This window comes from Vidua macroura, chromosome 18, assembly GCF_024509145.1.
Source record: "Vidua macroura isolate BioBank_ID:100142 chromosome 18, ASM2450914v1, whole genome shotgun sequence".
NCBI lineage: Eukaryota > Metazoa > Chordata > Aves > Passeriformes > Viduidae > Vidua > Vidua macroura.
Window position 1 is genome coordinate 1189762 of NC_071588.1, and position 22764 is coordinate 1212525.

General features: G+C 45.7%; 1 protein-coding gene across 2 annotated transcripts in view; it reads right to left on the minus strand.

Moving 5' to 3' along the window:
* The window catches only part of TMEM132C (transmembrane protein 132C), a 184253-nt gene that overhangs the window by 36722 nt on the left and 124767 nt on the right, over positions 1–22764 (minus strand). For both annotated transcript variants that reach the window (XM_053994211.1, XM_053994210.1), the window contains exon 4: positions 8517–8700. In XM_053994211.1, the coding sequence (XP_053850186.1) occupies positions 8517–8700 (184 nt within the window). The remainder of the gene's footprint in view (positions 1–8516; positions 8701–22764) is intronic.

The following is a 22764-nucleotide window of genomic DNA, read 5'->3' on the forward strand; positions in this document are numbered from 1 at the left end:
CTGAGCCCTCTCCTGGCTCCTGTGGTTTATCTCCCTCAAGCAGAACTACTGAGTTTGAAGTACAGATTTCGAGTGAATTCCATGACAAACAGCCTCAGTGAGGAGCACCTGTCTGGATAATGAACTGCAAACAGAGAGCAGGGCAAGGCAAACATGCATCGAGAGCAAATTGAAGGTGAAAAGTTCCTGGGTTTTTAAGGTTTGGGGGCAGTTCATTAAAACACTGAGTCTTATAAAAGTCATGGTGATTTTTTAACCCCATGCTCCCTCATTATATCCCATTAGAGTAAAGCATTTTCTGTTGTCCCCCTCGTTTCACTGTCCAAGCTGTAACACCTCAGGACCTCATCAATTAGAGTTCAGCCTAAACAATTCACAGTTCTGCTAAGCAAATATTTCACCTGCTAGTGGAGAGTGAGGCGTCCCCCAGAAATATCAGAACTCTCTTTACAGATCAAAATCATCACTAGAAGCTGCCAATGAAGAGAAATGCCTTCTGGTTTTCTGTGTGGGTCGTGGCTATCCCACCTCAGCTCAGGCTGGCTGAGGAACTGCTCTGTCTGCAAGCACACCTGGCCTGCCCTGGCAGCCCCTGCTCAGCTGCCAGCTCCTGAAGTGACAGCATGAGGAGGTGCAGACCATTGACCCTCCAGGGAAAACCACAGATGTTTGCTGTCTGGAGTTAGTTTGGACAGTGGATGTGTATTTACCAGTTAAGCCTAGACAATCACCAGTTAGCTAAAGCTAATGAGAAAATTTGAGCTGAGGGAGAAGCGGTGCATTAATTCCAGAGGAGAAGGCAAAATCCAGCACTGGAGACTGCTGAGTGCAATTCCCTTTCCCAAGCAAAGCCATGCAAAGTTCTCCCAGCTCCTCTTCCTCCTGCCCAGCCCTGGCAGCAGCAGCTCTGTGCTGCAGGAGTCCAGCCAGGCAAGCACCTGCCTGCAGAGCTGGCCACGGCTGAGCTCTGCTCACAGCCTGAACTGCTCAACACACGCTGCAGATACCAATTAGAACTCCTCTGCCTTTCAATTCCAGTTCTCTGACAGCTGCAAACTTCTGCAAGCATCAGCCTCTGGAGCTGCTCTGCTCCTGCTGGGCAGTGCCTCTCTGCCCTCCTCCATCTGCTCCGCCTGCCAGGGCAGCACACAGGGCTGGGCAGGGTCCTCAGCAGCTTCAGCTTCATCAAAACCCAGCCCTGGCGTGTCCTCCTCAGGCAGCACCACGAGGGAGCACAGCTCACTCCGTGCTGGCTCTGCTGGCACGTGTGGCAGCTGGGAAACTGCCTCTGTGGTTATGTTCAGCAACCCCAATCTCAGTCAGCTGTCACTTCAAATATTCACTGCTGTTTGAGATGTCTCCTTCTGATGGGGCACTGCCACAAAGCTGAGCCAACACTTAGAACAATCCCCAAAACACAGCACGGGAACAACACAACCTCCAGATTTCACACGTTACACAATGCAGTGCCAGGAACTGACACGAGTGTCCCTGTGCCAGCTGTGCTGTCCCTCCTTTCCCTTTCAGGGAGCTCAGCTTCACTGAACCTTGACCCAACACCTGACTTTGATCCGCTTGGCTCACACACAGAATTCTCTAGAGGTTTCTGGCATTCCCAGGGGAGCATTTTGGTATCAGCACACCCAGCAGCCAATAATTTACTTTGTGTCTCACTGCACATTTTTTTTGTTCTGCAATTTCTTGTTTGGTTAGCAGGATTTGCCTCCTGTCGAGACTAAGAAGCATCTATTAATCCTCATATTAATGTTTCTCAGAGATCTCTGAAAATCTGGAAGTTAGCTGGCCCCACCTCTCCTCAGCATCTTAAAAATCCCAAAGTAATCCATCCCATAGCATTGTCAGACTGGGGGATGCTGCAAGAGGAAATTGCACATACTCATAGAAAATGACACACAGCTTGATCCAATGGAAATATTCGTTCCAGCCAGCTGGGATAGCCATTCTCATTTCCTGCCAAAGGTAGGACTGAATGTGACTGCATAAACTAGGAATGTAGTAAATGCAGGAAAACAGAAGCTGGAGGCAAAAGTGCAAGGGTTGTAGAAATGATCTCTGGGACTTAAAAAGGCAGTGTTAAATCGAGTCACTTTGGATTCTTTATGCTGTCTGCATCTTCTGACCCATTTGAGATCCATGAACAACAGTTTGTCCATGTTTTGCTTTTGTTTCCTGATGGGCAGGCAGCAAAAAAAAGCCAATTCTGCCCAGACAAGGTGAATCAACAAGCCCTGCAGGTCCCAGGCACTGCGTGGCACAGTGCTTTACAGGCAGGTACAGAGCCCTCTGTGTTCAGCTGATGCAAACAGAGAGCAGAGGCACAATTAGTGAAATTACATCCCCCCAAGCCTGAAGGGAGCAGTGCTGCTCTCCTCTGGAGCACTGCAGCTGCACTGGGGGGAGTGGGAGGCACAGGAGGATCTCTGTGCCTCCCCTCACATCACGAGACTGGGACTCTGCTCTACACCAACTCTGAACTCTAAAAACTCCTGACTTCATGGTACTGCCCAGGGCTGCAGAGTTGATTGAAGCTGTCCCAGTCAGCACTATTAATAGAATAGCTCCATTTTGCATAAAATGAATTTCCCAACCTCACAGTATTTATTTCATGCGATTCATAACTGAATTATCTGAGACAATACCTGTCAGCTGAAAAGTCTGACATGTGGATGATCTGTTTGTTCATTTGTTTGTTTGTGATAAGCAAGTCAGGAAATGGATTTTTCCTTCTGGAAAGCTCCTCCGTGCCTGTTGCCTCCACTTCACTCAAGACTGAAAGAGGAACCAGAGTGAGAATTCTGCACTTGTGTGCCCTTGAACTAGATAGAGCTTTATGGTGTGAGCTCACAGACTGTGCAGGGATGAAAACTCTATTTATTCAGGTCCATATTTTAAAATGGTATTGCAGGGATTTCATTACAATGAAATACCCTAGGAAATCCTTACCTTAGGGAACAGCAGACATAAATGTGTATATAAAACAACAGTGCTTTGGGAGCTAAGTTTTTTGATCACCTCTGTTTTAATGGAAAGCCAGCTAACAAGCACACATCAAACTGTCAAAAAGTGGTTTTGGCTGAGTCACAGCCCTGCAGTGGGCCCATCCCCTGCTCCTGCAGCAGAAGCACCAACACTGAGCTCAGAATGTAAAGGAACACACAAACCAAGCACACCCTAATGAACAGCTCAGCACTGAGCAAAAGGCATGTGAGGAATTGCACTGCCTAATGAGCAGCTGAGAGTCTCAGCTACACACTGATGCTGGCACTGCCAGGTTACTCTGTGTACCACTGGAAGCCTGGATTAAGCAGCAGCTCACAGGGAAGGACTCAGCCTGGATCAGTGGGTGCATCAGCTCCCATCAGTGGCAGAATCAGTTCCCATCAGCAGATGAGTCAGGTCATGGCAGCAGAAAGGCAGGACAGGCAAAGACAGATTACCACATCCTTTATGGGACTACAGCTGAGGAGAGCACAAACTCCTGGGCACGTGAAACAGCAGCAAGAAACTTCCAGAAAGGCCTGAGCCTGCTCCAGGTCTGCTTTGCTGCTGAGCAGGTGCCAGTGGATCACAGAGGCTGAGGAGTGAAACCCAAAAGACCCACTGAAAATCAGTGTTATTTTAAAGAGGAAATAAGCAGGGATGAGCAAGCTGCATGGCTTCCCATGGGGACAAGTGGCCTTTGAAGTAAATCTGGAGTAGAACTCCAGAATAGGCTCCTGACACTGAGTTTATGCTTCAGCATTTAATGCCTGTATTTCATGCAAGTCACACTTGTAGATCAACTTCAGAGGGAGTGCCATCCTCCTGGTGAAGGACTGCAGCTCCAGGTCCACAAACAGATGCTCTTGCATAAATATTAAATCAGTGATTCCCCATCTTCCCACCATGAAGGAGCTTTCCTTTAATATTAGCACTGAACAATGCACTCACACACAGGTTTTGTGCCTTGTTCTATCCCAAAGCAGAATTTGGTTAAGTGTTAAAAATAGGCATTACCCACCTAGAGCATGAAAAGAAATCTCTGGCTGAGCTTCCAGAACGTGGCCTTGTGCTGGACACAAACACACAGAGCTCTCCCGTGGGACTCCTGTGTGCACACACCACAGATGGAAGTCTGGGGTATTTTAACAGGGTCGAGAGGCAGAATCTACACACTTGGCTACATCTGCTCCTGACGGGATGGAAATCTGAGAAAAAGTTGTGGAAAGTAAGTGAGGCAACCTTGTAGACCTTAACTGGCTAGTTCTGAGGTTACCTGTGATTAATTGAGGAGGTTCTCAAAAGCAGCTTAGCACATCATTATTTAAGGCCCTACGAAAGCACTTTCCTAATTGATCCTGCAGCAAGTAACATGAAATAAAAACCAGCCAGAATAGGGCACAATCCAGCCAGTGGGTTCTTCCTGTCCACAGACAGTGGCATATATTTTCTATGCTTTAAGAAATTTTATCTTCTTATTCAACTCTCCTATTTGATGAATTTCACGAGCCTCACTTTCTGTAGCTGTGCTATCTCACAGCAGCTGTGATTTAAGTGAGTCCACAGATCTGAAGGGGGGAGTGTGTGCCTGAGGGAGCATTTTTTCATTTTTTCCCATCTCTACCCAAAGGTCTAATAAATGACATTACCTCTTTACAGATCTTGCCTCAGTAATTATTGCTATTCAGTGCTGGAAATACAACAATGTGAATTTAATCCCACACTTTGAGTGAGACCTTCATACAGCCTGCATGCAGGGTACACTGAGTGGATGCTTTCACCAAGTGCCACGCTCAGGAATTTGGAAAGGAGAGGATATGTCTGACTAGAACCTAGTTTGGTGCACAGTACTTAGCTGATATTCTGTTATGGGAGAGTTAGAAAGCAACAAACCAGTTAAAACTATATTTGTCTAACTTTTCTGTCTCATTCTTCCTCTCCAACTACCTTGAAGGGTGACATGTCCTCCAAAATTACTCAGACTGATTAACTTCTGAGCTTGGGAAAAAAATAGACTTCCCTCAAATTTACATGTGATTTTTTTCTGGCAAAAAATGATTACAGTTCCTGTCAGTCCAAGCTGTTTTGATGTCTCTTGCTCCTATTATTTCCCTGTAGCACATCCCTGTGTTGCTGTTCCTTACCTGTACACACTGTTTAGGCACATGGAATGCGGGTTCTGCTAAAACCCTCTCTTTTGACTTCATGAGGAATTTCCATCCATTTTTCAGCAGCTTTACCCTACCACTTGCTCCACTGATCCAAGCCCTACAAGGCTATTTTAAAATTTCAGGTTCAGTTCTTGCTGACAATGTCAATTCTTTAATCTCTTTCAGAACGCCAGAGCAACAGTTGCACTAATCTTTTGAAGACCACTTGGTTTTCATCTTCCTACTCTTTTTGTAATGTAATCAGGCACAGGGCAATAAAAGATACATGATCTTTCTTGCTTCATAAGTTTGGAATGGCTCACACGAGACAAGCTTTAGTCCACGGGTCAGAGCAGCCTTTGTCTTTATGTTACACCCAAACCAGGGCAAAGTTTGCTGAAAGACTTTCCAGGGTGTCCCTCAGACCAGGGGCAGGGGCACTGCAGTGTCCTTGGGCAGCTCCTTTTCCTGCTCACTTTTAAAATCGTGCAGTGACAGCTTTGACTTTGGGTGTTAGCAGTTCTACCCTGGAACGCTCCACGCCTGAATCAACAAATCTCCCTTCCCCTGCAGAGGATTATGAACCCCACTTGCTGCTCACCACTGAGATCTGATTTCTGCCTGTGCACAAGCACGTGCTGCTGCTGCGCTGGGCAGTGCAGATGAAGACTGATCTGGCTTCTCAGCAGAGCCAGGGTCACCCTCTCTGCTTTCAGTGGGACTCTTGGTTCTGAGCAGGGCTGCCAGGTAATCAGCTCAGCTGCAGATTAATGCCTGGATGAAGGAAGCACCCTGGCTGGGTGTGCAGCGTTAGCTCACAGAGAAGTGAGAATTCCCTTTATCTACCAATATCCTGCTAGCAAAGCCAGTTGTGCTCTGGTGCTCCATCCAGCTGCTCTCTGTTAACACAGTGTATTTTGGCTCTGGCTAAGTGTTATCACAAGGCACAGCAATGAGATGAACACAAGAAAGCTTTGTGAAGAGAAAGGCTTAATGATTTCATTGTTTGAACCCGCAGTGCCTATGGCAATCTGCTGGGAATAAAGGATCTTGCCTTACATGATTTATACAACACTAAACTCATCCTTTTAGACCTCCAGCTCTTACAGGAATCCTCGCAGGCAGATAAACTTTAATGCAGAACAGACAGAGGTCTGCAAGAACCCTGTACACAAGTGCAAAGGCATCACACCCTGACAGGAGACACCAGAATCTCCATTCCCTCATATATGGAATACAGAGAAGAAGCTGATGAATTCTTTCATGAAAAGAGCAAGAAGACACCAAGTCTGCCAGCAGACAGATGTCTGTTGCTTGGTAGTGGAAGGCATCTATCTCAAAATAAAATCTGACCACAAAAATTCTTCTTCATGCACGTTCTCCAGTCCTCAGAGGACAGATGCTCCAATAAATATTCCCTGTTCAAGCTGACAGGTAATGAGGACAATTATTTCCCCCTCAGATCTGGATTCCAGTGCAGGCTTTCTGCTGACTTAATAGACTGTGGATCAGGAAATTGCTGGGCATGACCTCATTTGATATGAGCAGCAGTTTCACTCTTCAAAGGGGAAGAATATATTGAAGACTGGGACTTCCAGGAAATAATACTCATCTAATTATCTGCTGAACACTGTCCAAAGAAAAGACTGCCAGAATTTTGCCACCAAGATGATGTACCGGAGGGGCAAAATTCACAAGAAGCATAGAGCTATGTCTAACTCTTCTTCAACAGAAAATAAAATGCCTGCCTAGCAGCAGCACAGCTGAAATGCTGGAGAATCCAGTGAAATTCCTTGTTTTCCTAAAACACTGAGCAGAAAGAGCAGATTTTAACCCAATCCACTTACCCACAGGAAAGTTTACACTTCATGATTCTATTATTGTTTTCTATTTTTGACTTCAACCGAAAGGTTCTCACACTATTAGGTCATCAAGCAGAAAAATCAGTATCAGCCTCAGCCTACTAAGGACCAAGCAACCTGGCCTTCAGCAGAAGGTCCTTGAGGCCCTCTGCAGTTGCAACTTCAAGGCAATCAGAAGCAGGAAGGAAAATCTACTGGGCTTTGTGGGAAAAGCCAGGAAATTCAGGGTTTAAACCTGAGGGAGAGAGGTGAAGAGGCAGCATCCCTTCCCTCTGAGCATCCCTTCCCTCTGAGCATCCCGGGAAAAGCCAGGAAATTCAGGGTTTAAACCTGAGGGAGAGAGGTGAAGAGGCAGCATCCCTTCCCTCTGAGCATCCCTTCCCTCTCAGCATCCCTTCCTCCTGAGCATCCCTTCCTTCTGAGCATCCCTCTGCCTTGGGGTCAGTATAGGACACACCCAGCTGTGTGCTGTGCAGGTGAGGATGGTTCCTGTCCCGTGGGGCAGTGTAGGACACACCCAGCTGTGCAGGTGAGGATGGTTCCTGTGGGGAGGACACACCCAGCTGTGCAGGTGAGGATGGTCCCTGTGGGGCAGTGTGTGACACACCCAGCTGTGCAGGTGAGGATGGTCCCTGTGGAGCAGTGTAGGACACACCCAGGATGGTCCCTGTGGGGGGGACACACCCAGCTGTGCAGGTGAGGATGGTCCCTGTGGGGCAGTGTGTGACACACCCAGCTGTGCACTGTGCAGGTGAGGATGGTTCCTGTGGGGCAGTGTGTGACACACCCAGCTGTGCACTGTGCAGGTGAGGATGGTTCCTGTGGGGCAGTGTGTGACACACCCAGCTGTGCACTGTGCAGGTGAGGATGGTTCCTCACCTGTGGGGCAGTGTGTGACACACCCAGCTGTGCACTGTGCAGGTGAGGATGGTCCCTGTGGGGCAGTGTGTGACACACCCAGCTGTGCACTGTGCAGGTGAGGATGGTTCCTCACCTGTGGGGCAGTGTGTGACACACCCAGCTGTGCACTGTGCAGGTGAGGATGGCTCCTGTGGGGCAGTGTGTGACACACCCAGCTGTGCAGGTGAGGATGGTTCCTGTGGGGCAGTGTGTGACACACCCAGCTGTGCACTGTGCAGGTGAGGATGGTTCCTCACCTGTGGAGCAGTGTGGGACACACCCAGGATGGTCCCTGTGGGGCAGTGTGTGACACACCCAGCTGTGCACTGTGCAGGTGAGGATGGCTCCTGTGGGGCAGTGTGTGACACACCCAGCTGTGCACTGTGCAGGTGAGGATGGTTCCTCACCTGTGGGGCAGTGTGTGACACACCCAGCTGTGCACTGTGCAGGTGAGGATGGTTCCTGTGGGGCAGTGTGTGACACACCCAGCTGTGCACTGTGCAGGTGAGGATGCTCCCAGAGGCCGTGCCAGGGCAGGGAGCACTCCGTGCCGAGGCCTGGCACGGCCTGGCACGGCCTGGCACGGGCGGGGAGCGGCTCTTACCATGGCCAGGGGCACGATTCCCACCAGGTCCTTCTGGCAGACGAAGATCTCGGCCAGGGCGGGGTCGGAGGCGCCGCGCCGGGGGTACTCCACCTGCCAGCTGATGGGCTGCGTGCCCGACAGGCTGCTGAAGCTGGCGATCTCAAAGTGCAGCTGCACGACCTCGTGGAACAGGCTGGTGCTCCTGGGGACAGCAAACAGCAAAGGGCAGCCGTTACTGGCCTGAGGGGATCACTGCAAATTCACCTGTGCACGTCACACTCCAGGAGGCTTTTGCCAATCCACAGCTGCCTCAGAGCACACAGACTGCGATTATTCACAATTATTCAAAGCTTCTCCTATGGGCACTGCAGAGGGGTGGAATCCAGGTTATTGTAACACATTCCATTCCAAGTTCTGTCTGATTTTTCAAATAGAAAAATATATATATTTGAAAAATAAAAATTCAAATAAATTTGCAATAAAAATTAAAAATAAATAAAATTAAATTGAATAAATTTTAATAATAATAACAAAATAAAATAAAATAAATTAAAAAAATATATTCAAAGTTCCTCCTATGGGCACTATGGAGGGGTGGAATCCAGGTTATTGTAACACATTCCATTCCAAGTTCTGTCTGATTTTTCAAATATAAAAATATATATATTTGAAAAATAAAAATTCAAATAAAAATTGCAATAAAAATTAAAAATAAATAAAATTAAATTGAATAAATTTTAATAATAATAATTAAATAAAATAAAATCAATAAAATAAATATATTCAAAGTTTCTCCTATGGGCACTGCGGAGGGGTGTAATCCAGGTTATTGTAACACACTTATTCCATTCCAAGTTCTGTTTGATTATTCAAATATAAAAATATATATTTGAAAAATAAAAATTCAAATAACAATTGAAATAAAAAAAATTAAAATTAAATAATTTTAATAATAATAATATTAATAAAATAAATAAAATAAATATTAAACAAATTAGTAAGTAAAATAAATATTAAATAAAATTATAAATAAGTAAATAAATAAAATCAAATAAAAATTCAAATAAAAAATAAATTTTCAAATATATCTGAGTTGGATCTGAACTCTGATCAACCAAAGTTAAGGCCAGTGCAGCTCATGAAGGCTGAGGAGCCCCGAATTACTGCAGGCAGAAAGAAAACCAAGGTTGCTTGCAGATGTCCACCACCAAAATCACAGAAATCCTCAGCAATGAAGCTCAGTGCAACTGGTGTGGGGGAAGCCATTAAAACAATTAACAGGATTAAATGAAAAAATGACAATTTTAGTCTAATCTTAGAGGTGCTCTCTGGAAATCAAAATCTCAGGCAGCTGAGACCAAACAAAGAAAAAAGCTGTGGCAGGTAAAATATGCCACAAAGTCTGTAAGCAAACCTGAAAAACAAATATGAAAAGACATGCTGGAAATGTTTCCCTCATATTAAATTTCTTTAACTACACCAGAAATAATAAGAATATATTAAACAAATTTGCTGGACTAGCTGCTGGTTTGATTTAATATAAAAAAAAAAAAAAGAAGTTTAGAAATTATCCATTAGCTTTCCTGGAGCTTTCCAAACGCCCTCCCACAGTGTTAATATTCCACGGAATATTCCTGCATTCCAGCCCTACGCTGAGATGATTTGAAAATGGAGTGACAGGTAAGTTCCTAGCTCAGTAACCCAACCCCAGCCCATCACACCTTTGCCTGCATTCATCACGTAACAGCTTCCATTTTCCCTCTCTTTTTTACAAACAATACATGAAGTCCCATTTCTGAGAAAATCCATCAAGAACTGATCATGTACAAAGCACTTACATTCTCAAGTGCTGGACTTTCTTTCTCCCTCTGGACAGAAATCACCCTTTTTTTGCTACTTAAGCCATATTCTGTGCTTTACTTTGCATGATTGCTTGGAAAGCAAATGGCTCCCCTGATAATTATTATTTTGATTATGGGTTTTCATTTGGATGGCTCCCTCTGAAAAGTCTTAATGCTGCCTAGTCTTGAAATTTATTTCCTTGCTGTTTTCTTGCTGTGTCAAAAGAGAGACACTGGAGCACTTCTGTGACAGTGGCACATTTCCTGCCTGCTTTTAGAGAGTGATTTTGGGCAGCAGTGTGATGGGTGGATGGGTTTAGCAATTCATAACCCAGGCCCAGCCTATTGGCATTTGAAGGGTTCCTATTAAATAAATCTTACAGCCTGGAAATACGAGGCAGCTGCAGCAGCTGCTGTGCTTTACTCACTTCTGGGACTCCTCAAAGTGAATACACACCGTGTGAAAAACGCCAGTCACTTGGTTTTTAAAATTTTTAAAGTTTAATAATAATAAAATGGTTATAAAAATAGTAATATAATTAGAGTAATAAAAATTTAGAGTTAGGACAATTACAAGACAATAAAAAGCAAAGAATTATGGATGTCTGGATGCTCTTGGGCGCTTAAGCCACGACAAGCATGCTTTGTGAACAAAGGAATCACTTTAAAAGCAATAGCCTGTTGCATATATAAAACACTTTATGATTATGCATATATTTTATTTAAAACAAGAACTTTGTTTGGTACTTGTCAAAAAGTTTCTGTTAATTCCCAGGCACCTTTGAGTCTTAGTCAGGCTTGAAGAAGTTCATTTCTGTTGATAAGGAAAGCCATAAATTCCTCTCCTCTGGAAGATTTAGGGGTTTCTGCAATTGTTATCCTTGTGCAAAGAATTCCTTGATTATCTCATCTCTTTCTTGAGATAGTTAAAAAGTATTTTACATAGTATAGTTTCTATTTTAACATTGTGTTATAACCTAAAAACACATTCAACACACTACTGGAGAGAATTAATACAGCACAACTTTCCAACATTACACATATAATATTCATTGTAACTATTGCATAAAGCCAATCATAAAATGTGCATTTTTCACACACCGCGTGGAACCTGGCAATTTATCTGCAAACGTGAGCAGATGCAAAGATACCTGAATCACCTGAGCTGCAGCCTTCATTTGGCTGCTAAAGGCACCATTATTTCTCAGATTAATGACACCTGAAATGACATCATTTGCACCATTTCTAGTTCTGACTCTTCGTAGCTGACAGAGAAATGTTCTTGTGTGTGATTGACTATCCCAGTGCTTTCACTCCCACCAAATGGAGAATAACCCTTTGCACACATCAAAGCTGCTCCAAGAGCTCATGAACGCCAGGAAAGGTCTCCAGATCAAGAAGTTTGCCTGCATTCCTCCAAAGATCCTCTGAAAATGTGCATCTTCCCAAGAGAAGCCCCACGGCTGCGCTGGCAGCTCCAGAGAGCTGGAGGTGGGAGCGTGCAGGTGGGGAGGAGCTCATTTCCAGCCAAAGCTCATTTCCCCGACTCCCAAAGCTCTTCTCCCTCCCCCTCAGTGTCCCAGCTCTGCTCCCAGGACTCAGGAGGGGCTGGTGACACGCTCAGGGCCACGTGGAAGGCTGGCACAGGTAAGGAACAGATCTGGGTTTTGCCAAGTCTTTCACTAACCACTGCCCCACCGTTCTGGTGTCACTGGCAACCACAGCACTTGGTTCTAGAAATGTTCTTCAGCATCCCAGCACCATCCTGTACCCGAGGCGTGTTTTCACCAGCTAGTCTGTGACAGAAATCATTGCTATCACCTTTTACAAAACCCCTGCCAAGCTGGGATTTCCAGTTCCCCCCAGCACTGGTATCACTCACGGAGCTGTTCTGGCCAGGTGTCCCCTGACCCATGACAAAGACAGGCTGCTTTAGTGGTGGAGGGCCATAAAAAACGGTGCCAAAATTCACCTACAGATTTCTGATTAATGCTAAAGTATTTCTTTTTCTGTAAAACATGAGATACAAAAATGTCAAAAAGTGTGCGTGGTGCAAGACAAAGCTTTTCCTGCTGCTCTTCCAGGCTGACCTGCATCAATATTCCAGTGCCTGCATCTGTGAGTAATGCACCCACCTCCCTCCACAGCAAAGCAGCCTTGATGCAATGTCACACCACCATCAGTTTCCTCCTTCCCTCTTCACACACAAGAAACAGAGAGACGATCAACAGCTGGGAAAGCATCCACTTGAAAAAAAATATGCCTTCAGAGATGTGTAATGGCTGAGGAAAAAATGCTTCTCGTGAAGCACATTTAATGTTCAGAGCTTGTTCACTGACTGAAACAGCAGCTCCTTAATATCCAACATTTAGAAGTGCTCAGCAGCCGGAACAGCAAGTAATTATAAAACTTTTCTAAAGTACACAGCACGTAGTGATTACAAATGAAGCTTCCTCAAGGAAGAGCTTCCAAGGAATTGCTCCAGGGTGGATATATGAGTCTAATTTGATTGGATTGAGAGCTCCCCTGGGCCAGTTCACTCCGTGGATTTATTTTAATTTATAAAAATGCTAATCAGTCAGGGCCAGACTGGAGCACGTGCTAGCACAGGGGAGTGAGGACTCCTTTTGATGTGCTGAGCAGCCCCTGGGAGGGTGGGTGTGAGCAGGAGACATCAGCCAGCAGCTGCAGCCACAGCTCCTCCCTGCTGGAGCAGGTGGGCAGTGATGAGGAGATGCTGGTGGTTTCAGCAGCTGAGCCTTGCAGGTCAGGGATGGGGGAATTCACTCCTGGCAGAGGCTGGCAGCAAAGTGCTGCCCCAGGAGAACGGGCAGCAGAGCCCCTGAGTGCCTCTGAGCAGCACAGTTTGGGGAAAAGAAGGTGGAATGGAAATGTTCTGTTAATGGAAAGATAATAAACAATGCATAAAAGGCAAAACAGAAGTGGCATTAGGAGAAAATGCCATGAAACTCACAAGCTGCTGCCAGCTGTGTGGGCAGCACACACCCTTGGGGGATCAGCCAGTGTGAACTGCACCAGGACTTCTGCTTTTACAAGATTTTTGAGTATGATATTAAGCATTCCTTTGCAAGTACTTATTGATCATTCAAACCTTCAGTGAAAAAATAAATATTTCTCCCTAGGAAATATTTAACCTTGGAAGATTTTTCTTTTATTCACATTCAGGACTGGCTCTATCAAAAGCTGTGCTTAGTGCAGGGGATTTAAAACCTGGTGGGTGAGTGTCCAACCCAGCTAAGCTCACGGGCAGACTCACACTGTGGGTAACACCACAGACACTGAACACAAAATAGATTCTCTTTCCTTCAGGGGTCTGGAAAAGGTGGAGCAATGTGAGACCTGGCCAGGGCTGAGCTGAGGCCAGGATTAGTGACCACTGAGGCCAGGATTAGTGACCACTGAGGCCAGGATTAGTGACCAGGCCCGTGCTGCAAAGGTTTCCCAGGGGCAGGGGGAGGGAGGCACAGGATCGCCAAGAGAAGCACACAGAGAGCTCAGCTGCTGCCAGAGCCATCAGCAGACAGAAATCTTTGCTGGATGCTCATGTGCAGGTGTGGCCCAGCAGTCTCTGATGAGAGATTTCACAGTGCTGGGTTATTGCTCCAAGTAATAGAGCAGTTTCCACTCTTAAATGAGTGAATCTTAGGACTGCTACAGGCTAAATCAATAATTTCGATTTATTACAGTGACTCTCAAAAGGGAAATTTTAAAAAGCCTAGATTAAAAACATTTTTTAGCCATCCTTTATTCCAACAGATTTTTACTGAAAGTGCCTAGGGATCCGAGAATACTTCGACCTGCTGGAAATTCAGCAACTCCTTTCTTCTCTAATGCTCTCCAGTTTGACAGTGACATCTTAATGCAAGATCAGCACTTACCAAATGACACAATAAAAGGAGAAGAGTACGGACCCCATCATCCCCCAGCTACACTGCACATCTTACTCTTCACTAAAATGAACGTGCTGAAGCATGTCATTTCCATGTGCACAGACAAACCCAGCAGAAGCTGCTGGTCAAACTGGAGCCCAGAGCAACCTGTGCTGCAGCTGAGGCACAGCAGGGCCTCTGCCCACCTTGGGAAAGGGTTCAGGGCTTGTGCTCCTGCCATTCTCCATCTCCTGCACCTTTTCCTAACCACGGCAGATAATGGGGATATCTGCAATGAACACACCTTGGGACCAGGGTGAGTCACAGCAATTTAAGGAAAATTAACGGCACAGAATTCAAACTTGATCTGGGAGAGTCTGACTGAAGATGACTTTAAAGATCATGGAATGGTTTGGGGGGAAAGGATCTTAAAAATCACTGAGTTCCACCCCACTTCCACCAGACCTGGCTGCTCCACCACTGCCCACCTGAAACACTTCTTCACATGGAGTACAAATGTTTAAAAATAAGTTTCTTTCAGCAAGTCCTTAATAAAAGCTGTTACAAAGCTAACCCCCTCAAAAGACTGGGGAAAGGATGTAGTAATTACAGAGTAATGCTAACTACTGGAGACAAAATGCAGCTTAAATATCTTATTTTGCAGTATTAGCCTAGCTTTTATTTTTAAACCATAAAAGCCAGCAGAGGAAAAAGAAAAGGATGATCTATTTTGACTTTAACAGATAGGGAGGACATAATTTCATGGAAATCTAAGACATTAAAAGTATTATTAAGTTCTCCAAAGGAAAATATCCAAGGTATAAAACATCCAAGGTATATTAAGGTTATATATAAGAGCAAACTCTTGATCACCATAACATAATATACGTGTGTATCCTCAGGAGCATGATATAATGCTGCACTTGATTTCTTTGTACAGTCCAGATCAGAGTTAGATTACTTAATAAGGTTTCTTGGCTTTCTTGTCATAAACTGTGATATAAAACATTGCTTTTTGATTAAGGTATTTGGACTAGGACAGGAAATCTCATTTCACTTCCCAGCTCTTCCACAGCATCCTTGAACGACCTCAGGCAAGACATGAAGATACAGATCCTTCCAGCTAAAATAAAATCAATAGGCATTAGGCCTGCTGGAGCTTTAGAAAGCTCTGGTGCCTGCCTGCTGCACCTGAACGTGGCACCTCTGCCCTGCTGCCATGAGCCCAGGATCCCTGCTGCCTCCAGCCAGGGCTGGGCAAACACTTGGAGACCACTCTGCTTCACCTGCTGAGAGCTGCTAATTAAATATGCACAGCCTGCATGGCAGAGGGTAGAGAGAGCCTAGGGTGGGATATTTCTGTGCCTTTATTTCCCAGGGGAACAAGGTGAAGAGTAATTTGTTCTTCCAGTCTCACAAAAAATCAGCTCAGTGTCTGAATTCTCTGTCCAAGCCTTGCCTGCAGATGATAATCTCAGTGACGTTACACTGAGAACAAACAGCAAAAGTCACGTTGTGAACTGGAGAACAGAAAACCAGAAATGCTCCTCTCTTGGACAGGCAGAAAGCTGAACAAGACAGGCCCCGAAGGAGGGAGACCTGACTGGGGACCACAATAAATCCCCAATCTCTTCCTTCCATGCAGAGCAGTTTTTCTGAGTCACTAATCACCAATAAACGCTGCAGTGAGGACAGCAGGCTCATTAGTCTTCTCTGACACTACATCGCACGAGGCACAAGGTAGATGAGACTGATTTTTCCCTGTTCCCAAAGGAATCAGGAGTGTGCAAGCCTCTGCCTCAGACTGGAACAGGCTGTGTGCAAACACAGGTCCTGAGCTGCCACCATCTCCCACCTTCGCCTCACTCCCCATTCCGTTTGCACAGGCAGGAGGCTGCTAATGTCTTCATTACCATTGCAGATAACAAAATACATCGGCAGACTGGTCAAGGAATCGGCTTTCACAGCGATTCATCATCTCCTCCTGCCCCTGAGAAGGACATTTTCTACTCAGTATTCGTTCAGTGCTGGAGCCTCTCCAGCAGCACGGTCACTTAAGCAGCATTTTCCCCTTTTGGAGCACTGAAAAGCTTCCAAGGGACAGCAGTGGGAAGGAGACCCTGAGCAGGTATTTTCAGAGAGACTCACTCCAAACCCAGAGCTCTCAAACGGAGAAGGGAAGGCAGAATCTTCTCATCACCAGCCTCAGATTTCATGGCTCTTGCAGCTTGATAGATGCAGCAAGATGAGATCAAATACCCCCAAGGAGGTTTTATCATTCCCATTTAATTGCTGACTTTAACAGTTTGGGAGCAGCCAGTGAAACATTTTCAGAGGCAGGAGAACACCTTTGACAAGGCAGTCTAGATAAGACATTTTCTGGCACAAATACCTTGCACATGTGTTTTATTCCACTTAGAAGCAGCGGTACCCCTGGAAATGATGTAGAACTCCAATTACCAAATCCATTTGTGAGCTGGACAGGCTCAGCCTCCACCTTTAACCCAGTGAAGATGTGGCAGCTGCTGCTGCCATGACCAGTTGATTTCTGTGCTAACTGGGCCCTGGCACTGGGCTGTGGCAGAGCTGTGCCCCAGGTGACACAGTGACCAAAGGCAGGGACACAGCCCCACTGCTGGCTCCTGTGCAAGTCACAGCACCAGCACTCCCTCAGAAACAAACTGAAGATGAAGCTGCATTATGAATCAGGTGGCAAGAAAAGTCACATTTAGATGTAACTGTGTGTGCACATCAGGTGTGGGATATGCACATCTCATTTTCAAGTCGGGTATCTTCAGATTTCAGCTCTTAGTGGGTTGGTTTTTTTTTTTTTTACAGCCAGTGTATCGGCTTTTTGGCCGTGTTTAAAACTCCAAAAATATTTGTGCATAAAGATCCCCATTCCTTCTCAACAGAGAGCCTGCCTGCTGGAAAAACACCTACCAAGTCAACCATTCACCAGGCATGCAAAGCTGATATAATATCTGCATTTTGCAGAGGCAACGGATTTAAAGAAAGCACACATTTAATGGCTCAGTAAGGAGAACAACAGCATTTAAGTGATGAATATCGTGGTGGAACAACAAAGAAAGTAACACTAAGGTGAAGTTTTTCACACTTGCTGGCAAGGAAAAGTCAAGTTTGTGGTGCCCCAGGCTCCCCCTGCACTCCCTGTGGACACAACTGCAGCTTTCCAAGTTTCCTTTGCCAAGGGCTGTTTCAGAGCAGAAGCAATGGCCAAAACTGCTTGATGGCAGCTGTCTGAAGAGAGACAGAGCTTCTCTGGGTGTTTGTGAAGCTGCCTGAAGAGAGAGAAAAAGACCTTGAAATGAGCTGTGTCCCCTGAGAAATAAACCCAACAGCTGCAATTTCACAGAGAGCAAACCCAGTTTGTGTGGAGTCCCTTGGACTGGGAGCTGCAGGGAATTGAGTAATACTGTGTTCAACCCAAAGCTGGAGAATACCAGTCTGGGGAAGACAAAGAAGAAGTTTTCTTTCTGGAAAGTCAATATATTTTTGCAAGCTTCACTAAGGAGCACTCTGCAGCATGAGTGTATTCCTCTCCCCCAGTCTCAGGCTGCACCTCCTGTCTCAGACCACATTATTCCCCTTCTTTATATTTGTAGAATGTTTGTGTTACTCTTTTAATCCTACTCTTGTCGTAAGTTCTCTTTAATGTTGTGTGCTGCTCACAGGGTCTCTCCTATGCTAAAGTCACAAGGGGAGTGGAGCAGAATCCCAAACCAGTCTGAGGAAAACACCCAGCAGCAACAGTGGGAAAAATGCTGAGCTCATGGAACTCCATGTAAATGGGAATCATGTGAATGAAAACTGAGAGGAGCCAGGCCAGCAGATCTAGATGGGTTTTAAGCCCCCTTCCAACCCAGGCCATTCCATGATTCTCCAATTCCCTGTCTGCTCTCCCTGTCTTTGTTCCTTCTTCTGAATATTTAAAATACAAGAGAGTGAGCTGGTGCTAGGGAATGTCCTGGGGAAATCAGACAAAAATGTGACCAACTTCAGGCTGCAGTTATAAACCAGCTCTTATTCAAATTTACAAAAACCACGGACCCTGGGGCTTTCAGTAGCTGCAATTCTGGAATTCTGATGGACAAACCTTTATTTTACAGTTCATAAAGCAAAGCTTAACAACGCTGCCTTCCTAATGCCATCCAAAGCTCTTGCTCATTGCAAATTTAAAAAGAAGCTTATTGAAAGAGAAACCAGCATAAATACTGGAAGTAGATCCATTACATTTCATGATACAGTTATTTGGTGGTAGTTCACACCTCCTGTTCAAGGATAATAAAAGGGAAAATGTCCCCATGACATTCAGTGGCAGAAATGTCATTGCTGAAGTGCCTATGATGTGCAATTAACATTTTTAAGGATTCATTTAAACGGATACTGTCACGGCTGATAGATCTGAGATTACACCAACTATCTATGTTTGGATTTCTGCCTAATTCAGCATCTCACTAGCAAGTTCACCCTCTCACTTCTGGATATTTATATTTTTCTTTCTCCTTATGTCTACTGCATTGAGGGTGCTATAAAAAATTGATCATTTTATAGGTTTATCATTTTATGAATTTATCATTCGAGGCCATCATTCAAGATGGGACTTGGAGGAACTGGTCTAATGGAGAGTGTCCCTGCCCAAGGCAAGGGTTTGGAACTGGATGATCTTTAAGGTCACTTCCAACCCAAACCATTCTAGGATTCTCTGATTTCTCCCCCATTCCACCACTAACGTTGTATCACAATCAGAGTTTCTATCAAAAAAACATTTTCCTTTTTTTAATGTTCTGCTTTCCACAAACAAGTTGTAATTTTCACAATGAAAAAATGCTTCGTTTTTCAGAGAAAAGCAAGTTGTGGGGCAAAAGCTGTTTGGTGTTAGGGTGGATTAACAAAGAAGTCACTGTGTATTGTGAGTGAAGGCACTGTCACAAGCAGGATGGAGCTCCAGGTCTGGACTCTGTGTTTATGAAAAATCCTGGATCTTTGTTCCTTGGCATTTGTATCCAACCCTGCTAATTAAGAATGAAAAGGCAGGAAAATACAGAAGGTATCTGCTACAGCAGAAAATCTGCCTTTGAGCAAAATGCTCATCAAAGTTTGCAGGAGACTGCAGCTACTTTTGGCGATTGCAGCGGAATGTGAGTGCTGGTGCTCGCAGCTGGGAGGCTCCTGCTCAGAGCTGAGAGGGGCCACGGCTCCCCAGGCAGCGTGCAGGCACTGCTGTCTGCTGCCAGCCACACAGGCAGCAGAGTCCTCAGTGTCCCCACGAGACACATGGAGGGGACATGATCCTAATGGGAAATGGCCTGGGAGCAGAGCAAGTGCCTCCTCGACTGACACCACACTCGCAGAAAGACTCGAGAGCAGCTCTGAAGGGATGACTCTGACACCTGTGCTTCTGTCCACATCTGGCTTTCCCCTACAGCACCTCAATTAGAAAATTGCCATGTCTAATTTCTTGGGAAACCTCAGTTTTAAATGTGCTAAATCAGGCAAAGCAAGAAAACACAATGGGCTCGGATGGGGCTTTTGAGAGATGTGCTTTACAGAGGTGACTTTCCACTGCTAGGAAAACAATTTCATCTTCTCCTGACCCCCAGAAGAGTGCAGGAGTGCCAGGGGGAACCACAGGCTCCATGATATCAGAATACTCTTTAAACAACAGCAAGATTTCTATTGCAGAAAGTAACAAACAAGAGCCTAGCACAGAATCCCTCCATACAGCACAGTTACACATTTGCCTCACTGCCCAGAGCAAAGATGTCAAACTCTGCTGTGATTTTTTTTCCAAGCAATCATTGCTGCCTTTTTATGCCCTTCTTTCTATGCCTTTTTGCACTTGGTGAGTCAAAACAGGTTTCTATGCAATTATACAAATGACATTTAGGGGACACTGTTTAAAAAAAAAAAAAAAAAGGAAAGAAGATTCTAAAGAAAACAAGCTTTCCCTTTGTTATTGAAATCTTCAACAATATTAGTCACCACTCCTGCTCTTTGCTGACTTTGAACACTCTGTTTGATCACAGGTGGGATTGCACTGATGGAAGTCCAGCTTTCCAAGGCTCTGGGGAAATCCAAAGCCAAAATCAGAAGCTCCTCTGGACCCTTCAGTTGCATTTCCACCTTTGCCTGCATGGTAAGAAATTTTCTTACACTTGTTAATTGTTCCTGCAGGAGAAGAGCAGCAGCAGTGACTCCACAGCTGTGTGACTGTCACGTGAGAGACAATTCTTGAAGACAAGCACTCAGTATCTGTCAGCCCAGGCTGCCTCTGCTCCCATCTGAGCTGCCAGTGGCAAGCACAGCTGTAGGGAGAGAAAACCCAAGAATGCTCTCACGGGTTCTTGTTTGATCCAGCAGCCTTGCAATGTGGAAAAAAAGGTTAAACAGGGGGAAGGATGATGCCAGCCAAGCAGACACTGGAAATTCAACAGTATAAAGGGGTTTTCCCCTTGCAGCCTGCTCCCAGCTCAGATCCTCCATCCAGTTTGGTTTTCCTGGGGTCACAGCCTGTCAGCCACCCTGCCTTCAGAGCCATTATAGAAGGGGTGAAGCATGGACACGCTGTTACTGCCCTCAGCATGCAGCAAACCATCCAGCTTTCCTTGAGACACAGAAACCAGAGCGTGCAGGAAAGGATCCATCCAGTGAAACCTGTGAGAACACCTCTCCAGACTCCTGGGCTGCTCAGTGAGTGCTCCCCTGTGCCTGAGGAATCGGGTGATGACAGCCCCGAGCCTGGCTCCTGTGACACTTTGGGCCTGACCTGGCTTTGGCTCCAGTCACTCGTGGTTCTGCTTTTGCTTTGGATGGCAGTGGGGCCCCTGCTGCAGTGTCACCTCTCCTGCACCCTCAGGCGCTCTCTCCAGCAGCACTGTCAGCTTCGAGAAGGCAGGACGATTTGAAAGTATTTTCTAAAGCCCAAGGCAAACCAAGAGATGACCTTTTCCACCAGCAGAGAGCTGCTTACAGGCTGCTATTGAATATTGCACCAGCTGTAACGCTCTGCTCCCACAGATGACCTGGCTGCTCTGCAGGAGGGATGGCTTTTCCTTTTGCTGCCCCTCTCCTCGCCCTAACTCAATGAATTGGGGTCCCAGAGTGGCTCTCCTCTGCTGCACACCTTTGTCACCTGTCCTGTGCCATCACTTGTCACCAGGCTGCAAAGGCCAGCACAGGACACAGCAACTCCTTCTCTGCTCGGGGATTGTTCCAACAGAAACAAAAACTTCTTCCAGACAAAGTCCTGGCTAATGCAGAGGTAAAACCTCTGCAGGGCAGCGTGACATCAGGAGCTGAATGTCCAGGAGTGCTCAGCTCTGCTGCTCTGGGGAGGCTGAGCTGTGCTAAGCCAACATGGTACACACAGACCTGGCAAAGACAGGGCACAAACCTCTGCAAATATCCTGCTGTGGCTGCCTGCAGAATGCACAGTTTGTCCCAGAGGGAGAGAGGATTCTCCCACTCTAACGGGAGAATCTTCACAGTCTGATGCACATTCCAAACATGCTCATATCTACATGACATTCAATCAAAAGGCTTTTTGAAAATGGACAAATATTTCCTTAATAATTCTTAGCAGCATTGCCAACTCGTCCAAGAATTACTCTTCACTAGGAAGTTGGCTGGTTTTTCTGCAGATAGGATGTCTGTGCTATCCAGTTATTTCTATAAAGAGACTTGGCCTTTAGGACTAATTTAAAGGGTTTCCCAAAGCAGATGGAGCTTTTTGAATATAGAAAAATGGATTTACAGGATTACCGAGCTCCAAGTATTCAAATATAAAGACAAAATTATGCCTAAGGCAAGTAAGAAATGCTCTAGGCTATCTGAGATTGTCTTTTCATCCTCAGTAGATGACACCTAGTGTAAATTGACATTATTTCCTGACATCAGTCGATTTTTATTCAATTCCTCTTGTTGATGATGTGGTTCACAGATCATCAACAAGACACTAAATGTCTTGGTGAAGAGGACAGAGAAAGGGAAGAGAAAAACCAGAGAATGTCTAAACTGGCTGTATTAAATTATCGTAGAGTACTCCCATGTTCTACCTGTGCCAGCAGACACAAAAAAAAAGGAGCTTCTGGAACCACTGATGTAATTTACTGGCAAGCACAAAGCCATCTGTGACCAGCCAAAGGCTGAGGACATGGACCTTGTGAAGGAAGTGCTCAGTGTGTGTGCAGGGGGAGGTGGCACAGACACAAGCCAGCAGGCTGGGCAGGCTGAGTTTGCCCAGCTGAGATTGTATCTGCTCCCCTTTCCCCACTCCAGCTCTCAAATCCTCCACCACATTTACGTTACCCTCTGCTAGCCAGTAACCCTGATTCTCACCACAGAGCCCGGGCCCTGTCTGCAGGGGAGCTCTGCCAGAGGGGATCCACACCACATCCTCTGTTTACTGATAAACTCTTGCTCGCTGCCCCCTGCTCTCTCTCCCTCCTTCCAAGCTCTGGAAGCTGGGAAGAGGAGGCAGCTCCATTAGCTGTTGGCTTCTGGCAGGTCCCC